This window comes from Semicossyphus pulcher, unplaced genomic scaffold, assembly GCF_022749685.1.
Source record: "Semicossyphus pulcher isolate SPU_LCO1_2020_fin unplaced genomic scaffold, fSemPul1.0.p SCAF_21, whole genome shotgun sequence".
NCBI classification, from domain to species: domain Eukaryota; kingdom Metazoa; phylum Chordata; class Actinopteri; order Labriformes; family Labridae; genus Semicossyphus; species Semicossyphus pulcher.
Window position 1 is genome coordinate 21,117,134 of NW_027211695.1, and position 18,983 is coordinate 21,136,116.

General features: G+C 41.7%; 8 protein-coding genes across 8 annotated transcripts; all 8 read right to left on the reverse strand.

Moving 5' to 3' along the window:
* Positions 1–81: 81 nt before the first annotated feature.
* LOC138600598 (uncharacterized) lies at positions 82–957 on the reverse strand (the record flags this gene model as incomplete). Its single annotated transcript, XM_069672057.1, has 1 exon — positions 82–957. A coding segment is annotated over one exon (876 nt), but the record flags the coding sequence as incomplete, so codon positions are not given.
* Positions 958–3,243: 2,286 nt separating this feature from the next.
* On the reverse strand, positions 3,244–5,139 carry LOC138600583 (mucin-22-like; the record flags this gene model as incomplete). Its single annotated transcript, XM_069672042.1, has 1 exon — positions 3,244–5,139. A coding segment is annotated over one exon (1,896 nt), but the record flags the coding sequence as incomplete, so codon positions are not given.
* Positions 5,140–5,649: 510 nt separating this feature from the next.
* Positions 5,650–6,384, reverse strand: LOC138600605 (uncharacterized; the record flags this gene model as incomplete). The annotated part of the gene is made up of 1 exon (XM_069672064.1): positions 5,650–6,384. A coding segment is annotated over one exon (735 nt), but the record flags the coding sequence as incomplete, so codon positions are not given.
* Positions 6,385–8,460: 2,076 nt separating this feature from the next.
* Positions 8,461–10,383, reverse strand: LOC138600582 (mucin-22-like; the record flags this gene model as incomplete). Its single annotated transcript, XM_069672041.1, has 1 exon — positions 8,461–10,383. A coding segment is annotated over one exon (1,923 nt), but the record flags the coding sequence as incomplete, so codon positions are not given.
* Positions 10,384–10,890: 507 nt separating this feature from the next.
* Positions 10,891–11,463, reverse strand: LOC138600608 (uncharacterized; the record flags this gene model as incomplete). The annotated part of the gene is made up of 1 exon (XM_069672067.1): positions 10,891–11,463. A coding segment is annotated over one exon (573 nt), but the record flags the coding sequence as incomplete, so codon positions are not given.
* A 1,377-nt stretch (positions 11,464–12,840) lies between these two features.
* Positions 12,841–14,496, reverse strand: LOC138600584 (mucin-22-like; the record flags this gene model as incomplete). Its single annotated transcript, XM_069672043.1, has 1 exon — positions 12,841–14,496. A coding segment is annotated over one exon (1,656 nt), but the record flags the coding sequence as incomplete, so codon positions are not given.
* A 1,908-nt stretch (positions 14,497–16,404) lies between these two features.
* Positions 16,405–17,145, reverse strand: LOC138600603 (integumentary mucin A.1-like; the record flags this gene model as incomplete). Its single annotated transcript, XM_069672061.1, has 1 exon — positions 16,405–17,145. A coding segment is annotated over one exon (741 nt), but the record flags the coding sequence as incomplete, so codon positions are not given.
* A 384-nt stretch (positions 17,146–17,529) lies between these two features.
* LOC138600592 (uncharacterized) lies at positions 17,530–18,519 on the reverse strand (the record flags this gene model as incomplete). The annotated part of the gene is made up of 1 exon (XM_069672050.1): positions 17,530–18,519. A coding segment is annotated over one exon (990 nt), but the record flags the coding sequence as incomplete, so codon positions are not given.
* Between the last annotated feature and the right edge of the window lie 464 nt (positions 18,520–18,983).

Below are 18,983 nucleotides of genomic sequence, written 5' to 3' on the forward strand. Positions count from 1 at the left end.
AGTTGTTGGAGCAGTTGTTGTTGATTTTTCAGTGGTTGTTGTTCCGGCAGCTGTTGTTGTTGCTGTAGCAAATGTAGTTGTTGGAGCAGTTGTTGTTTGTGCGGCTGTTGTTGTTGATGTTTCGGTGGTTGTTGTAGAAGATGTAGTTGTTGGAGCAGTTGTTGTTGATTTTTCAGTGGTTGTTGTTCCAGCAGCTGTTGTTGTTCCAGCAGCTGTTGTTGTTGTAGCAGATGTAGTTGTTGGAACAGTTGTTGTTTGTGCAGCTGTTGTTGATTTTTCGGTGGTTGTTGTAGAAGATGTAGTTGTTGGAGCAGTTGTTGTTGATTTTTCAGTGGTTGTTGTTCCAGCAGCTGTTGTTGTTGCTGTAGCAGATGTAGTTGTTGGAGCAGTTGTTTGTGCAGTTGTTGTTGATTTTTCAGTGGTTGTTGTTCCAGCAGCCGTTGTTGTTGTAGCAGATGTAGTTGTTGGAACAGTTGATGTTTGTGCAGCTGTTGTTGTTGATGTTTCGGTGGTTATTGTAGAAGATGTAGTTGTTGGAACAGTTGTTGTTGGAGCAGTTGTTGTTGTTGATTTTTCATTGGTTGTTGTTCCAGCAGCCGTTGTTGTTGTAGCAGATGTAGTTGTTGGAACAGTTGTTTGTGCAGCTGTTGTTGTTGATGTTTCGGTGGTTATTGTAGAAGATGTAGTTGTTGGAACAGTTGTTGTTGGAGCAGTTGTTGTTGTTGATTTTTCATTGGTTGTTGTTCCAGCAGCTGCTGTTGTTGTAGCAGATGTAGTTTTTGGAGCAGCTGTTGTTGTTGATATTTCGGTGGTTGTTGTTGAAGGTGTAGTTGTTGGAGCAGTTGTTGTTGATTTTTCAGTGGTTGTTGTTCCAGCAGCTTTTGTTGTTGCTGTAGCAGATGTAGTTGTTGGAGCAGTTGTTGTTTGTGCAGCTGTTGTTGTTGATTTTTCGGTGGTTGTTGTAGAAGATGTAGTTGTTGGAGCAGTTGTTGTTGTTGATTTTTCAGTGGTTGTTGTTCCAGCAGCCGTTGTTGTTGTAGCAGATGTAGTTGTTGGAACAGTTGTTGTATGTGCAGCTGTTGTACTTGATGTTTCGGTTGTTGTTGTAGAAGATGTAGTTGTTGGAGCAGTTGTTGTTGATTTTTCAGTGGTTGTTGTTCCAGCAGCTGTTGTTGTTGCTGTAGCAGATGTAGTTGTTGGAGCAGTTGTTGTTTGTGCAGCTGTTGTTGTTGATTTTTCGGTGGTTGTTGTAGAAGATGTAGTTGTTGGAGCAGTTGTTGTTGTTGATTTTTCAGTGGTTGTTATTCCAGCAGCTGTTGTTGTTGTAGCAGATGTAGTTGTTGGAACAGTTGTTGTTTGTGCAGCTGTTGTACTTGATGTTTCGCTGGTTGTTGTCAAAGATGTGGTTGTTGGAGCAGTTGTTGTTGATTTTTCAGTGGTTGTTGTTCCAGCAGCTGTTGTTGTTGTTGTAGCAGATGTAGTTGTTGGAGCAGTTGTTGTTTGTGCAGCTGTTGTTGATGTTTCAGTGGTTGTTGTAGAAGATGTAGTTGTTGGAGCAGTTGTTGTTGTTGACTTTTCAGTGGTTGTTATTCCAGCAGTTGCTGTTGTTGTTGAAACAGATGTAGTTGTTTCTGCAACAGTGGTTGTTTTTGGTTGTGCAGTGGTTGTTGCCAAAGTAGTTGTTCCTTCACCAGCTGTTGTATTTTCTGCTGACTTTGCTGCTGTCGTAGTTGGTACTGCAGTTGTTGTTGTTGTTGAAGTTGTTGTTGCTGCAGCACTTGTTGTTGGAACAGCTGTTGTTGTTGGAACAGCTGTGGTAGTTGTTGTAGCAGCTGTTTTTATTCTTGAACCAGCTGTGGTTGTTGGAGCAGTGGTTGTTGTCCTAGCAGCTGCTGTTGTTGTAGCAGATGCAGTTTTTGGAGCAGCTGTTGTAGTTGATGTTTCAGTGGTTGTTGGAGCAATTGTTGTTGTTGGAACAGTTGTTGTTGATTTTTCAGTGGTTCTTGTTCCAGCAGCTGTTGTTGTTGCTGTAGCAGATGTAGTTGTTGGAGCAGTTGTTGTTTGTGCAGTTGTTGTTGATTTGTCGGTGGTTGTTGTAGAAGATATAGTTGTTGGAGCAGTTGTTGTTGATTTTTCTGTGGTTGTTGTTCCAGCAGCTGTTGTTGTTGCTATAGCAGATGTAGTTGTTGGAGCAGTTGTTGTTGATTTTTCAGTGGTTGTTGTAGAAGATGTAGTTGTTGAAGCAGTTGTTGTTGATTTTTCAGTGGTTGTTGTTCCAGCAGCTGTTGTTGTTGTAGAAGATGTAGTTGTTGGAGCAGTTGTTGTTGTTGATTTTTCAGTGGTTGTTGTTCCAGCAGCCGTTGTTGTTGTAGCAGATGTAGTTGTTGGAACAGTTGTTGTTTGTGCAGCTGTTGTTGTTGATGTTTCGGTGGTTATTGTAGAAGATGTAGTTGTTGGAGCAGTTGTTGTTGATTTTTCAGTGGTTGTTGTTCCAGCAGCTGTTGTTGTTGTTGTAGCAGATGTAGTTGTTGGAGCAGTTCTTGTTTGTGCAGCTGTTGTTGTTGATGTTTCGGTTGTTGTTGAAGATGTAGTTGTTGGAGCAGTTGTTGTTGATTTTTCAGTGGTTGTTGTTCCAGCAGCTGTTGTTGTTGTAGCAGGTGTAGTTGTTGGAACAGTTGTTGTTTGTGCAGCTGTTGTTGTTGATGTTTCGGTCGTTGTTGTCAAAGATGTAGTTGTTGGAGCAGTTGTTGTTGATTTTTCAGTGGTTGTTGTTCCAGCAGTTGTTGTTGTTGTTGTAGCAGATGTAGTTGTTTCTGCAACAGTGGTTGTTTTTGGTTGTGCAGTGGTTGTTGCCAAAGTAGTTGTTCCTTCACCAGCTGTGGTATTTTCTGCTGACTTTGCAGCTGTCGTAGTTGGTACTGCAGTTGTTGTTGTTGTTGAAGTTGTTGTTGCTGCAGCACTTGTTGTTGGAACAGCTGTTGATGTTGGAACAGCTGTGGTAGTTGTTGTAGCAGCTGTTTTTGTTCTTGAACCAGCAGTGGTTGTTGTTCCAGCAGCTGTTGTTGTTGTAGCAGATGTAGTTGTTGGAGCAGCTGTTGCAGTTGATATTTCGGTGGTTGTTGTTGAAGATGTAGTTGTTGGAGCAGTTGTTGTTGATTTTTCAGTGGTTGTTGTTCCAGCAGCTGTTGTTGTTGCTGTAGCAGATGTAGTTGTTGGAGCAGTTTTTGTTTGTGCAGCTGTTGTTGTTGATTTTTCGGTGGTTGTTGTAGAAGTTGTAGTTGTTGGAGCAGTTGTTGTTGTTGATTTTTCAGTGGTTGTTGTTCCAGCAGCCGTTGTTGTTGTAGCAGATGTAGTTGTTGGAACAGTTGTTGTTTGTGCAGCTGTTGTACTTGATATTTCGGTTGTTGTTGTAGAAGATGTAGTTGTTGGAGCAGTTGTTGTTGATTTTTCAGTGGTTGTTGTTCCGGCAGCTGTTGTTGTTGCTGTAGCAAATGTAGTTGTTGGAGCAGTTGTTGTTTGTGCGGCTGTTGTTGTTGATGTTTCGGTGGTTGTTGTAGAAGATGTAGTTGTTGGAGCAGTTGTTGTTGATTTTTCAGTGGTTGTTGTTCCAGCAGCTGTTGTTGTTCCAGCAGCTGTTGTTGTTGTAGCAGATGTAGTTGTTGGAACAGTTGTTGTTTGTGCAGCTGTTGTTGATTTTTCGGTGGTTGTTGTAGAAGATGTAGTTGTTGGAGCAGTTGTTGTTGATTTTTCAGTGGTTGTTGTTCCAGCAGCTGTTGTTGTTGCTGTAGCAGATGTAGTTGTTGGAGCAGTTGTTTGTGCAGTTGCTGTTGATTTTTCAGTGGTTGTTGTTCCAGCAGCCGTTGTTGTTGTAGCAGATGTAGTTGTTGGAACAGTTGATGTTTGTGCAGCTGTTGTTGTTGATGTTTCGGTGGTTATTGTAGAAGATGTAGTTGTTGGAACAGTTGTTGTTGGAGCAGTTGTTGTTGTTGATTTTTCATTGGTTGTTGTTCCAGCAGCCGTTGTTGTTGTAGCAGATGTAGTTGTTGGAACAGTTGTTTGTGCAGCTGTTGTTGTTGATGTTTCGGTGGTTATTGTAGAAGATGTAGTTGTTGGAACAGTTGTTGTTGGAGCAGTTGTTGTTGTTGATTTTTCATTGGTTGTTGTTCCAGCAACCGTTGTTGTTGTAGCAGATGTAGTTGTTGGAACAGTTGTTTGTGCAGCTGTTGTTGTTGATGTTTCGGTGGTTATTGTAGAAGATGTAGTTGTTGGAACAGTTGTTGTTGGAGCAGTTGTTGTTGTTGATTTTTCATTGGTTGTTGTTCCAGCAGCTGCTGTTGTTGTAGCAGATGTAGTTTTTGGAGCAGCTGTTGTTGTTGATATTTCGGTGGTTGTTGTTGAAGGTGTAGTTGTTGGAGCAGTTGTTGTTGATTTTTCAGTGGTTGTTGTTCCAGCAGCTTTTGTTGTTGCTGTAGCAGATGTAGTTGTTGGAGCAGTTGTTGTTTGTGCAGCTGTTGTTGTTGATTTTTCGGTGGTTGTTGTAGAAGATGTAGTTGTTGGAGCAGTTGTTGTTGTTGATTTTTCAGTGGTTGTTGTTCCAGCAGCCGTTGTTGTTGTAGCAGATGTAGTTGTTGGAACAGTTGTTGTATGTGCAGCTGTTGTACTTGATGTTTCGGTTGTTGTTGTAGAAGATGTAGTTGTTGGAGCAGTTGTTGTTGATTTTTCAGTGGTTGTTGTTCCAGCAGCTGTTGTTGTTGCTGTAGCAGATGTAGTTGTTGGAGCAGTTGTTGTTTGTGCAGCTGTTGTTGTTGATTTTTCGGTGGTTGTTGTAGAAGATGTAGTTGTTGGAGCAGTTGTTGTTGTTGATTTTTCAGTGGTTGTTATTCCAGCAGCTGTTGTTGTTGTAGCAGATGTAGTTGTTGGAACAGTTGTTGTTTGTGCAGCTGTTGTACTTGATGTTTCGCTGGTTGTTGTCAAAGATGTGGTTGTTGGAGCAGTTGTTGTTGATTTTTCAGTGGTTGTTGTTCCAGCAGCTGTTGTTGTTGTTGTAGCAGATGTAGTTGTTGGAGCAGTTGTTGTTTGTGCAGCTGTTGTTGATGTTTCAGTGGTTGTTGTAGAAGATGTAGTTGTTGGAGCAGTTGTTGTTGTTGACTTTTCAGTGGTTGTTATTCCAGCAGTTGCTGTTGTTGTTGAAACAGATGTAGTTGTTTCTGCAACAGTGGTTGTTTTTGGTTGTGCAGTGGTTGTTGCCAAAGTAGTTGTTCCTTCACCAGCTGTTGTATTTTCTGCTGACTTTGCTGCTGTCGTAGTTGGTACTGCAGTTGTTGTTGTTGTTGAAGTTGTTGTTGCTGCAGCACTTGTTGTTGGAACAGCTGTTGTTGTTGGAACAGCTGTGGTAGTTGTTGTAGCAGCTGTTTTTATTCTTGAACCAGCTGTGGTTGTTGGAGCAGTGGTTGTTGTCCTAGCAGCTGCTGTTGTTGTAGCAGATGCAGTTTTTGGAGCAGCTGTTGTAGTTGATGTTTCAGTGGTTGTTGGAGCAATTGTTGTTGTTGGAACAGTTGTTGTTGATTTTTCAGTGGTTCTTGTTCCAGCAGCTGTTGTTGTTGCTGTAGCAGATGTAGTTGTTGGAGCAGTTGTTGTTTGTGCAGTTGTTGTTGATTTGTCGGTGGTTGTTGTAGAAGATATAGTTGTTGGAGCAGTTGTTGTTGATTTTTCTGTGGTTGTTGTTCCAGCAGCTGTTGTTGTTGCTATAGCAGATGTAGTTGTTGGAGCAGTTGTTGTTGATTTTTCAGTGGTTGTTGTTCCAGCAGCTGTTGTTGTTGTAGAAGATGTAGTTGTTGGAACAGTTGTTGTTGGAGCAGTTGTTGTTGTTGATTTTTCATTGGTTGTTGTTCCAGCAGCCGTTGTTGTTGTAGCAGATGTAGTTGTTGGAACAGTTGTTGTTGATTTTTCAGTGGTTGTTGTAGAAGATGTAGTTGTTGAAGCAGTTGTTGTTGATTTTTCAGTGGTTGTTGTTCCAGCAGCTGTTGTTGTTGTAGAAGATGTAGTTGTTGGAGCAGTTGTTGTTGTTGATTTTTCAGTGGTTGTTGTTCCAGCAGCCGTTGTTGTTGTAGCAGATGTAGTTGTTGGAACAGTTGTTGTTTGTGCAGCTGTTGTTGTTGATGTTTCGGTGGTTATTGTAGAAGATGTAGTTGTTGGAGCAGTTGTTGTTGATTTTTCAGTGGTTGTTGTTCCAGCAGCTGTTGTTGTTGTTGTAGCAGATGTAGTTGTTGGAGCAGTTCTTGTTTGTGCAGCTGTTGTTGTTGATGTTTCGGTTGTTGTTGAAGATGTAGTTGTTGGAGCAGTTGTTGTTGATTTTTCAGTGGTTGTTGTTCCAGCAGCTGTTGTTGTTGTAGCAGGTGTAGTTGTTGGAACAGTTGTTGTTTGTGCAGCTGTTGTTGTTGATGTTTCGGTCGTTGTTGTCAAAGATGTAGTTGTTGGAGCAGTTGTTGTTGATTTTTCAGTGGTTGTTGTTCCAGCAGTTGTTGTTGTTGTTGTAGCAGATGTAGTTGTTTCTGCAACAGTGGTTGTTTTTGGTTGTGCAGTGGTTGTTGCCAAAGTAGTTGTTCCTTCACCAGCTGTGGTATTTTCTGCTGACTTTGCAGCTGTCGTAGTTGGTACTGCAGTTGTTGTTGTTGTTGAAGTTGTTGTTGCTGCAGCACTTGTTGTTGGAACAGCTGTTGATGTTGGAACAGCTGTGGTAGTTGTTGTAGCAGCTGTTTTTGTTCTTGAACCAGCAGTGGTTGTTGTTCCAGCAGCTGTTGTTGTTGTAGCAGATGTAGTTGTTGGAGCAGCTGTTGCAGTTGATATTTCGGTGGTTGTTGTTGAAGATGTAGTTGTTGGAGCAGTTGTTGTTGATTTTTCAGTGGTTGTTGTTCCAGCAGCTGTTGTTGTTGCTGTAGCAGATGTAGTTGTTGGAGCAGTTTTTGTTTGTGCAGCTGTTGTTGTTGATTTTTCGGTGGTTGTTGTAGAAGTTGTAGTTGTTGGAGCAGTTGTTGTTGTTGATTTTTCAGTGGTTGTTGTTCCAGCAGCCGTTGTTGTTGTAGCAGATGTAGTTGTTGGAACAGTTGTTGTTTGTGCAGCTGTTGTACTTGATATTTCGGTTGTTGTTGTAGAAGATGTAGTTGTTGGAGCAGTTGTTGTTGATTTTTCAGTGGTTGTTGTTCCGGCAGCTGTTGTTGTTGCTGTAGCAAATGTAGTTGTTGGAGCAGTTGTTGTTTGTGCGGCTGTTGTTGTTGATGTTTCGGTGGTTGTTGTAGAAGATGTAGTTGTTGGAGCAGTTGTTGTTGATTTTTCAGTGGTTGTTGTTCCAGCAGCTGTTGTTGTTCCAGCAGCTGTTGTTGTTGTAGCAGATGTAGTTGTTGGAACAGTTGTTGTTTGTGCAGCTGTTGTTGATTTTTCGGTGGTTGTTGTAGAAGATGTAGTTGTTGGAGCAGTTGTTGTTGATTTTTCAGTGGTTGTTGTTCCAGCAGCTGTTGTTGTTGCTGTAGCAGATGTAGTTGTTGGAGCAGTTGTTTGTGCAGTTGCTGTTGATTTTTCAGTGGTTGTTGTTCCAGCAGCCGTTGTTGTTGTAGCAGATGTAGTTGTTGGAACAGTTGATGTTTGTGCAGCTGTTGTTGTTGATGTTTCGGTGGTTATTGTAGAAGATGTAGTTGTTGGAACAGTTGTTGTTGGAGCAGTTGTTGTTGTTGATTTTTCATTGGTTGTTGTTCCAGCAGCCGTTGTTGTTGTAGCAGATGTAGTTGTTGGAACAGTTGTTTGTGCAGCTGTTGTTGTTGATGTTTCGGTGGTTATTGTAGAAGATGTAGTTGTTGGAACAGTTGTTGTTGGAGCAGTTGTTGTTGTTGATTTTTCATTGGTTGTTGTTCCAGCAGCTGCTGTTGTTGTAGCAGATGTAGTTTTTGGAGCAGCTGTTGTTGTTGATATTTCGGTGGTTGTTGTTGAAGGTGTAGTTGTTGGAGCAGTTGTTGTTGATTTTTCAGTGGTTGTTGTTCCAGCAGCTGTTGTTGTTGTAGCAGGTGTAGTTGTTGGAACAGTTGTTGTTTGTGCAGCTGTTGTTGTTGATGTTTCGGTCGTTGTTGTCAAAGATGTAGTTGTTGGAGCAGTTGTTGTTGATTTTTCAGTGGTTGTTGTTCCAGCAGTTGTTGTTGTTGTTGTAGCAGATGTAGTTGTTTCTGCAACAGTGGTTGTTTTTGGTTGTGCAGTGGTTGTTGCCAAAGTAGTTGTTCCTTCACCAGCTGTGGTATTTTCTGCTGACTTTGCAGCTGTCGTAGTTGGTACTGCAGTTGTTGTTGTTGTTGAAGTTGTTGTTGCTGCAGCACTTGTTGTTGGAACAGCTGTTGATGTTGGAACAGCTGTGGTAGTTGTTGTAGCAGCTGTTTTTGTTCTTGAACCAGCAGTGGTTGTTGTTCCAGCAGCTGTTGTTGTTGTAGCAGATGTAGTTGTTGGAGCAGCTGTTGCAGTTGATATTTCGGTGGTTGTTGTTGAAGATGTAGTTGTTGGAGCAGTTGTTGTTGATTTTTCAGTGGTTGTTGTTCCAGCAGCTGTTGTTGTTGCTGTAGCAGATGTAGTTGTTGGAGCAGTTTTTGTTTGTGCAGCTGTTGTTGTTGATTTTTCGGTGGTTGTTGTAGAAGTTGTAGTTGTTGGAGCAGTTGTTGTTGTTGATTTTTCAGTGGTTGTTGTTCCAGCAGCCGTTGTTGTTGTAGCAGATGTAGTTGTTGGAACAGTTGTTGTTTGTGCAGCTGTTGTACTTGATATTTCGGTTGTTGTTGTAGAAGATGTAGTTGTTGGAGCAGTTGTTGTTGATTTTTCAGTGGTTGTTGTTCCGGCAGCTGTTGTTGTTGCTGTAGCAAATGTAGTTGTTGGAGCAGTTGTTGTTTGTGCGGCTGTTGTTGTTGATGTTTCGGTGGTTGTTGTAGAAGATGTAGTTGTTGGAGCAGTTGTTGTTGATTTTTCAGTGGTTGTTGTTCCAGCAGCTGTTGTTGTTCCAGCAGCTGTTGTTGTTGTAGCAGATGTAGTTGTTGGAACAGTTGTTGTTTGTGCAGCTGTTGTTGATTTTTCGGTGGTTGTTGTAGAAGATGTAGTTGTTGGAGCAGTTGTTGTTGATTTTTCAGTGGTTGTTGTTCCAGCAGCTGTTGTTGTTGCTGTAGCAGATGTAGTTGTTGGAGCAGTTGTTTGTGCAGTTGCTGTTGATTTTTCAGTGGTTGTTGTTCCAGCAGCCGTTGTTGTTGTAGCAGATGTAGTTGTTGGAACAGTTGATGTTTGTGCAGCTGTTGTTGTTGATGTTTCGGTGGTTATTGTAGAAGATGTAGTTGTTGGAACAGTTGTTGTTGGAGCAGTTGTTGTTGTTGATTTTTCATTGGTTGTTGTTCCAGCAGCCGTTGTTGTTGTAGCAGATGTAGTTGTTGGAACAGTTGTTTGTGCAGCTGTTGTTGTTGATGTTTCGGTGGTTATTGTAGAAGATGTAGTTGTTGGAACAGTTGTTGTTGGAGCAGTTGTTGTTGTTGATTTTTCATTGGTTGTTGTTCCAGCAGCTGCTGTTGTTGTAGCAGATGTAGTTTTTGGAGCAGCTGTTGTTGTTGATATTTCGGTGGTTGTTGTTGAAGGTGTAGTTGTTGGAGCAGTTGTTGTTGATTTTTCAGTGGTTGTTGTTCCAGCAGCTTTTGTTGTTGCTGTAGCAGATGTAGTTGTTGGAGCAGTTGTTGTTTGTGCAGCTGTTGTTGTTGATTTTTCGGTGGTTGTTGTAGAAGATGTAGTTGTTGGAGCAGTTGTTGTTGTTGATTTTTCAGTGGTTGTTGTTCCAGCAGCCGTTGTTGTTGTAGCAGATGTAGTTGTTGGAACAGTTGTTGTATGTGCAGCTGTTGTACTTGATGTTTCGGTTGTTGTTGTAGAAGATGTAGTTGTTGGAGCAGTTGTTGTTGATTTTTCAGTGGTTGTTGTTCCAGCAGCTGTTGTTGTTGCTGTAGCAGATGTAGTTGTTGGAGCAGTTGTTGTTTGTGCAGCTGTTGTTGTTGATTTTTCGGTGGTTGTTGTAGAAGATGTAGTTGTTGGAGCAGTTGTTGTTGTTGATTTTTCAGTGGTTGTTATTCCAGCAGCTGTTGTTGTTGTAGCAGATGTAGTTGTTGGAACAGTTGTTGTTTGTGCAGCTGTTGTACTTGATGTTTCGCTGGTTGTTGTCAAAGATGTGGTTGTTGGAGCAGTTGTTGTTGATTTTTCAGTGGTTGTTGTTCCAGCAGCTGTTGTTGTTGTTGTAGCAGATGTAGTTGTTGGAGCAGTTGTTGTTTGTGCAGCTGTTGTTGATGTTTCAGTGGTTGTTGTAGAAGATGTAGTTGTTGGAGCAGTTGTTGTTGTTGACTTTTCAGTGGTTGTTATTCCAGCAGTTGCTGTTGTTGTTGAAACAGATGTAGTTGTTTCTGCAACAGTGGTTGTTTTTGGTTGTGCAGTGGTTGTTGCCAAAGTAGTTGTTCCTTCACCAGCTGTTGTATTTTCTGCTGACTTTGCTGCTGTCGTAGTTGGTACTGCAGTTGTTGTTGTTGTTGAAGTTGTTGTTGCTGCAGCACTTGTTGTTGGAACAGCTGTTGTTGTTGGAACAGCTGTGGTAGTTGTTGTAGCAGCTGTTTTTATTCTTGAACCAGCTGTGGTTGTTGGAGCAGTGGTTGTTGTCCTAGCAGCTGCTGTTGTTGTAGCAGATGCAGTTTTTGGAGCAGCTGTTGTAGTTGATGTTTCAGTGGTTGTTGGAGCAATTGTTGTTGTTGGAACAGTTGTTGTTGATTTTTCAGTGGTTCTTGTTCCAGCAGCTGTTGTTGTTGCTGTAGCAGATGTAGTTGTTGGAGCAGTTGTTGTTTGTGCAGTTGTTGTTGATTTGTCGGTGGTTGTTGTAGAAGATATAGTTGTTGGAGCAGTTGTTGTTGATTTTTCTGTGGTTGTTGTTCCAGCAGCTGTTGTTGTTGCTATAGCAGATGTAGTTGTTGGAGCAGTTGTTGTTGATTTTTCAGTGGTTGTTGTTCCAGCAGCTGTTGTTGTTGTAGAAGATGTAGTTGTTGGAACAGTTGTTGTTGGAGCAGTTGTTGTTGTTGATTTTTCATTGGTTGTTGTTCCAGCAGCCGTTGTTGTTGTAGCAGATGTAGTTGTTGGAACAGTTGTTGTTGATTTTTCAGTGGTTGTTGTAGAAGATGTAGTTGTTGAAGCAGTTGTTGTTGATTTTTCAGTGGTTGTTGTTCCAGCAGCTGTTGTTGTTGTAGAAGATGTAGTTGTTGGAGCAGTTGTTGTTGTTGATTTTTCAGTGGTTGTTGTTCCAGCAGCCGTTGTTGTTGTAGCAGATGTAGTTGTTGGAACAGTTGTTGTTTGTGCAGCTGTTGTTGTTGATGTTTCGGTGGTTATTGTAGAAGATGTAGTTGTTGGAGCAGTTGTTGTTGATTTTTCAGTGGTTGTTGTTCCAGCAGCTGTTGTTGTTGTTGTAGCAGATGTAGTTGTTGGAGCAGTTCTTGTTTGTGCAGCTGTTGTTGTTGATGTTTCGGTTGTTGTTGAAGATGTAGTTGTTGGAGCAGTTGTTGTTGATTTTTCAGTGGTTGTTGTTCCAGCAGCTGTTGTTGTTGCTGTAGCAGATGTAGTTGTTGGAGCAGTTGTTGTATGTGCAGCTGTTGTTGTTGATTTTTCGGTGGTTGTTGTTGAAGATGTAATTGTTGGAGCAGTCGTTGTTGTTGATTTTTCAGTGGTTGTTTTTCCAGCAGCTGCTGTTGTTGTTGAAGCAGATGTAGTTGTTTCTGCAACGGTGGTTGTTTTTGGCTGTGTAGTGGTTGTTGCCAAAGTAGTTGTTCCTTCACCAGCTGTTGTATTTTCTGCTGACTTTGCAGCTGTCGTAGTTGGTACTGCAGTTGTTGTTGTTGTTGAAGTTGTTGTTGCTGCAGCACTTGTTGTTGGAACAGCTGTTGTTGTTGGAACAGCTGTGGCAGTTGTTGTAGCAGCTGTTTTTGTTCTCGAACCAGCTGTGGTTGTTGGAGCAGTGGTTGTTGTTCCAGCAGCTGTTGTTGTTGTAGCAGCTGTTGCAGTTGATGTTTCAGTGGTTGTTGGAGCAATTGTTGTTGTTGGAACAGTTGTTGTTTGTGCAGTTGTTGTTGATTTTACGGTGGTTGTTGTAGAAGATGTAGTTGTTGGAGCACTTGTTGTTGATTTTTCAGTGGTTGTTGTTCCAGCAGCTGTTGTTGTTGTTGTAGAAGATGTAGTTGTTGGAGCACTTGTTGTTGATTTTTCAGTGGTTGTTGTTCCAGCAGCTGCTGTTGTTGTAGCAGATGCAGTTTTTGGAGCAGCTGTTGTAGTTGATGTTTCAGTGGTTGTTGGAGCAATTGTTGTTGTTGGAACAGTTGTTGTTGATTTTTCAGTGGTTCTTGTTCCAGCAGCCGTTGTTGTTGTAGCAGATGTAGTTGTTGGAACAGTTGTTGTTTGTGCAGCTATTGTTGTTGATGTTTCGGTGGTTGTTGTAGAAGATGTAGTTGTTGGAGCAGTTGTTGTTGATTTTTCAGTGGTTGTTGTTCCAGCAGCTGTTGTTGTTCCAGCAGCTGTTGTTGTTGCTGTAGCAGATGTAGTTGTTAGAGCAGTTGTTGTTGATTTTTCAGTAGTTGTTGTTCCAGCAGCTGTTGTTGTTGCTGTAGCAGATGTAGTTGTTGGAGCAGTTGTTGTTTGTGCAGCTGTTGTTGTTGATTTTTCGGTGGTTGTTCCAGCAGCTGTTGTTGTTCCAGCAGCTGTTGTTGTTGTAGCAGATGTAGTTGTTGGAACAGTTGTTGTTTGTGCAGCTGTTGTTGTTGATGTTTCGGTGGTTGTTGTAGAAGATGTAGTTGTTGGAGCAGTTGTTGTTGTTGATTTTTCAGTGGTTGTTGTTCCAGCAGCCGTTGTTGTTGTAGCAGATGTAGTTGTTGGAACAGTTGTTGTTTGTGCAGCTGTTGTTGTTGATGTTTCGGTGGTTGTTGTAGAAGATGTAGTTGTTGGAGCAGTTGTTGTTGATTTTTCAGTGGTTGTTGTTCCAGCAGCCGTTGTTGTTGTAGCAGATGTAGTTGTTGGAACAGTTGTTGTTTGTGCAGCTGTTGTTGTTGATGTTTCGGTGGTTGTTGTAGAAGATGTAGTTGTTGGAGCAGTTGTTGTTGATTTTTCAGTGGTTGTTGTTCCAGCAGCTGTTGTTGTTGTAGCAGATGTAGTTGTTGGAACAGTTGTTGTTTGTGCAGCTGTTGTTGATTTTTCGGTGGTTGTTGTAGAAGATGTAGTTGTTGGAGCAGTTGTTGTTGATTTTTGAGTGGTTGTTGTTCCAGCAGCTGCTGTTGTTCCAGCAGCTGTTGTTGTTGCTGTAGCAGATGTAGTTGTTGGAGCAGTTGTTGTTTGTGCAGTTGTTGTTGATTTTTCGGTGGTTGTTGTAGAAGATGTAGTTGTTGGAGCAGTTGTTGTTGATTTTGGAGTGGTTGTTGTGCCAACAGCTGTTGTTGTTGCTGTAGCAGATGTAGTTGTTGGAGCAGTTGTTGTTGATGTTGAAGTTGTTGTTGCTGCAGCACTTGTTGTTGGAACAGCTGTTGTTGTTGGAACAGCTGTGGTAGTTGTTGTAGCAGCGGTTTTTGTTCTTGAACCAGCTGTGGTTGTTGGAGCAGTGGTTGTTGTTCCAGCAGCTGTTGTTGTTGTAGCAGATGTAGTTTTTGGAGCAGCTGTTGTAGTTGATATTTCGGTGGTTGTTGTTGAAGATGTAGTTGTTGGAGCAGTTGTTGTTGATTTTTCAGTGGTTGTTGTTCCAGCAGCTGTTGTTGTTGCTGTAGCAGATGTAGTTGTTGGAGCAGTTTTTGTTTGTGCAGCTGTTGTTGTTGATTTTTCGGTGGTTGTTGTAGAAGTTGTAGTTGTTGGAGCAGTTGTTGTTGTCGATTTTTCAGTGGTTGTTGTTCCAGCAGCCGTTGTTGTTGTAGCAGATGTAGTTGTTGGAGCAGTTGTTGTTTGTGCAGTTATTGTTGATTTTTCGGTGGTTGTTGTAGAAGATGTAGTTGTCGGAGCAGTTGTTGTTGTTGATTTTGCAGTTGTTGTTGTTCCAGCAGCTGTTGTTGTTGTAGCTGATGTAGTTGTTGGAACAGTTGTTGTTTGTGCAGCTGTTGTACTTGATTTTTCGGTTGTTGTTGTAGAAGATGTAGTTGTTGGAGCAGTTGTTGTTTTTGCAGCTGTTGTTGTTGATTTTTCAGTGGTTGTTGTAGCAGATGTAGTTGTTGGAACAGTTGTTGTTTGTGCAGCTGTTGTAGTTGATGTTTCGGTGGTTATTGTAGAAGATGTAGTTGTTGGAGCAGTTGTTGTTTGTGCAGCTGTTGTTGTTGATGTTTCGGTTGTTGTTGAAGATGTAGTTGTTGGAGCAGTTGTTGTTTGTGCAGCTGTTGTTGTTGATTTTTCGGTGGTTGTTGTAGAAGATGTAATTGTTGGAGCAGTTGTTGTTGTTGATTTTTCAGTGGTTGTTTTTCCAGCAGCTGCTGTTGTTGTTGAAGCAGATGTAGTTGTTTCTACAACGGTGGTTGTTTTTGGCTGTGCAGTGGTTGTTGCCAAAGTAGTTGTTCCTTCACCAACTGTTGTATTTTCTGCTGACTTTGCAGCTGTTGTAGTAGGTACTGCAGTTGTTGTTGTTGTTGAAGTTGTTGTTGCTGCAGCACTTGTTGTTGGAACAGCTGTGGTTGTTGGAGCAGTGGTTGTTGTTCCAGCAGCTGTTGTTGTTGTAGCAGATGTAGTTGTTGGAGCAGCTGTTGTAGTTGATGTTTCAGTGGTTGTTGGAGCAATTGTTGTTGTTTGAACAGTTGTTGTTTGTGCAGCTGTTGTTGTTGATGTTTCGGTGATTGTTGTAGAAGATGTAGTTGTTGGAGCAGTTGTTGTTGTTGATTTTGCAATGGTTGTTGTTCCAGCAGCTGTTGTTGTTGTAGCAGATGTAGTTGTTTCTGCAACAGTGGTTGTTTTTGGTTGTGCAGTGGTTGTTGCCAAAGTAGTTGTTCCTTCACCAGCTGTGGTATTTTCTGCTGACTTTGCAGCTGTCGTAGTTGGTACTGCAGTTGTTGTTGTTGTTGAAGTTGTTGTTGCTGCAGCACTTGTTGTTGGAACAGCTGTTGATGTTGGAACAGCTGTGGTAGTTGTTGTAGCAGCTGTTTTTGTTCTTGAACCAGCAGTGGTTGTTGTTCCAGCAGCCGTTGTTGTTGTAGCAGATGTAGTTGTTGGAGCAGCTGTTGCAGTTGATATTTCGGTGGTTGTTGTTGAAGATGTAGTTGTTGGAGCAGTTGTTGTTGATTTTTCAGTGGTTGTTGTTCCAGCAGCTGTTGTTGTTGCTGTAGCAGATGTAGTTGTTGGAGCAGTTTTTGTTTGTGCAGCTGTTGTTGTTGATTTTTCGGTGGTTGTTGTAGAAGTTGTAGTTGTTGGAGCAGTTGTTGTTGTTGATTTTTCAGTGGTTGTTGTTCCAGCAGCCGTTGTTGTTGTAGCAGATGTAGTTGTTGGAACAGTTGTTGTTTGTGCAGCTGTTGTACTTGATATTTCGGTTGTTGTTGTAGAAGATGTAGTTGTTGGAGCAGTTGTTGTTGATTTTTCAGTGGTTGTTGTTCCGGCAGCTGTTGTTGTTGCTGTAGCAAATGTAGTTGTTGGAGCAGTTGTTGTTTGTGCGGCTGTTGTTGTTGATGTTTCGGTGGTTGTTGTAGAAGATGTAGTTGTTGGAGCAGTTGTTGTTGATTTTTCAGTGGTTGTTGTTCCAGCAGCTGTTGTTGTTCCAGCAGCTGTTGTTGTTGTAGCAGATGTAGTTGTTGGAACAGTTGTTGTTTGTGCAGCTGTTGTTGATTTTTCGGTGGTTGTTGTAGAAGATGTAGTTGTTGGAGCAGTTGTTGTTGATTTTTCAGTGGTTGTTGTTCCAGCAGCTGTTGTTGTTGCTGTAGCAGATGTAGTTGTTGGAGCAGTTGTTTGTGCAGTTGTTGTTGATTTTTCAGTGGTTGTTGTTCCAGCAGCCGTTGTTGTTGTAGCAGATGTAGTTGTTGGAACAGTTGATGTTTGTGCAGCTGTTGTTGTTGATGTTTCGGTGGTTATTGTAGAAGATGTAGTTGTTGGAACAGTTGTTGTTGGAGCAGTTGTTGTTGTTGATTTTTCATTGGTTGTTGTTCCAGCAGCCGTTGTTGTTGTAGCAGATGTAGTTGTTGGAACAGTTGTTTGTGCAGCTGTTGTTGTTGATGTTTCGGTGGTTATTGTAGAAGATGTAGTTGTTGGAACAGTTGTTGTTGGAGCAGTTGTTGTTGTTGATTTTTCATTGGTTGTTGTTCCAGCTGCTGCTGTTGTTGTAGCAGATGTAGTTTTTGGAGCAGCTGTTGTTGTTGATATTTCGGTGGTTGTTGTTGAAGGTGTAGTTGTTGGAGCAGTTGTTGTTGATTTTTCAGTGGTTGTTGTTCCAGCAGCTGTTGTTGTTGCTGTAGCAGATGTAGTTGTTGGAGCAGTTGTTGTTTGTGCAGCTGTTGTTGTTGATTTTTCGGTGGTTGTTGTAGAAGATGTAGTTGTTGGAGCAGTTGTTGTTGTTGATTTTTCAGTGGTTGTTGTTCCAGCAGCCGTTGTTGTTGTAGCAGATGTAGTTGTTGGAACAGTTGTTGTATGTGCAGCTGTTGTACTTGATGTTTCGGTTGTTGTTGTAGAAGATGTAGTTGTTGGAGCAGTTGTTGTTGATTTTTCAGTGGTTGTTGTTCCAGCAGCTGTTGTTGTTGCTGTAGCAGATGTAGTTGTTGGAGCAGTTGTTGTTTGTGCAGCTGTTGTTGTTGATTTTTCGGTGGTTGTTGTAGAAGATGTAGTTGTTGGAGCAGTTGTTGTTGTTGATTTTTCAGTGGTTGTTGTTCCAGCAGCTGTTGTTGTTGTAGCAGATGTAGTTGTTGGAACAGTTGTTGTTTGTGCAGCTGTTGTACTTGATGTTTCGCTGGTTGTTGTCAAAGATGTGGTTGTTGGAGCAGTTGTTGTTGATTTTTCAGTGGTTGTTGTTCCAGCAGCTGTTGTTGTTGTTGTAGCAGATGTAGTTGTTGGAGCAGTTGTTGTTTGTGCAGCTGTTGTTGATGTTTCAGTGGTTGTTGTAGAAGATGTAGTTGTTGGAGCAGTTGTTGTTGTTGACTTTTCAGTGGTTGTTATTCCAGCAGTTGCTGTTGTTGTTGAAACAGATGTAGTTGTTTCTGCAACAGTGGTTGTTTTTGGTTGTGCAGTGGTTGTTGCCAAAGTAGTTGTTCCTTCACCAGCTGTTGTATTTTCTGCTGACTTTGCTGCTGTCGTAGTTGGTACTGCAGTTGTTGTTGTTGTTGAAGTTGTTGTTGCTGCAGCACTTGTTGTTGGAACAGCTGTTGTTGTTGGAACAGCTGTGGTAGTTGTTGTAGCAGCTGTTTTTATTCTTGAACCAGCTGTGGTTGTTGGAGCAGTGGTTGTTGTCCTAGCAGCTGCTGTTGTTGTAGCAGATGCAGTTTTTGGAGCAGCTGTTGTAGTTGATGTTTCAGTGGTTGTTGGAGCAATTGTTGTTGTTGGAACAGTTGTTGTTGATTTTTCAGTGGTTCTTGTTCCAGCAGCTGTTGTTGTTGCTGTAGCAGATGTAGTTGTTGGAGCAGTTGTTGTTTGTGCAGTTGTTGTTGATTTGTCGGTGGTTGTTGTAGAAGATATAGTTGTTGGAGCAGTTGTTGTTGATTTTTCTGTGGTTGTTGTTCCAGCAGCTGTTGTTGTTGCTATAGCAGATGTAGTTGTTGGAGCAGTTGTTGTTGATTTTTCAGTGGTTGTTGTTCCAGCAGCTGTTGTTGTTGTAGAAGATGTAGTTGTTGGAACAGTTGTTGTTGGAGCAGTTGTTGTTGTTGATTTTTCATTGGTTGTTGTTCCAGCAGCCGTTGTTGTTGTAGCAGATGTAGTTGTTGGAACAGTTGTTGTTGATTTTTCAGTGGTTGTTGTAGAAGATGTAGTTGTTGAAGCAGTTGTTGTTGATTTTTCAGTGGTTGTTGTTCCAGCAGCTGTTGTTGTTGTAGAAGATGTAGTTGTTGGAGCAGTTGTTGTTGTTGATTTTTCAGTGGTTGTTGTTCCAGCAGCCGTTGTTGTTGTAGCAGATGTAGTTGTTGGAGCAGTTGTTGTTTGTGCAGTTATTGTTGATTTTTCGGTGGTTGTTGTAGAAGATGTAGTTGTCGGAGCAGTTGTTGTTGTTGATTTTTCAGTGGTTGTTGTTCCAGCAGCTGTTGTTGTTCCAGCAGCTGTTGTTGTTGTAGCAGATGTAGTTGTTGGAACAGTTGTTGTTTGTGCAGCTGTTGTTGATTTTTCGGTGGTTGTTGTAGAAGATGTAGTTGTTGGAGCAGTTGTTGTTGATTTTTGAGTGGTTGTTGTTCCAGCAGCTGCTGTTGTTCCAGCAGCTGTTGTTGTTGCTGTAGCAGATGTAGTTGTTGGAGCAGTTGTTGTTTGTGCAGTTGTTGTTGATTTTTCGGTGGTTGTTGTAGAAGATGTAGTTGTTGGAGCAGTTGTGGTTGATTTTTGAGTGGTTGTTGTGCCAACAGCTGTTGTTGTTGCTGTAGCAGATGTAGTTGTTGGAGCAGCAGTTGCTGTTGTTGTTGAAACAGATGTAGTTGTTTCTGCAACAGTGGTTGTTTTTGGTTGTGCAGTGGTTGTTGCCAAAGTAGTTGTTCCTTCACCAGCTGTTGTATTTTCTGCTGACTTTGCTGCTGTCGTAGTTGGTACTGCAGTTGTTGTTGTTGTTGAAGTTGTTGTTGCTTCAGCACTTGTTGTTGGAACAGCTGTTGTTGTTGGAACAGCTGTGGTAGTTGTTGTAGCAGCTGTTTTTATTCTTGAACCAGCTGTGGTTGTTGGAGCAGTGGTTGTTGTCCTAGCAGCTGCTGTTGTTGTAGCAGATGCAGTTTTTGGAGCAGCTGTTGTAGTTGATGTTTCAGTGGTTGTTGGAGCAATTGTTGTTGTTGGAACAGTTGTTG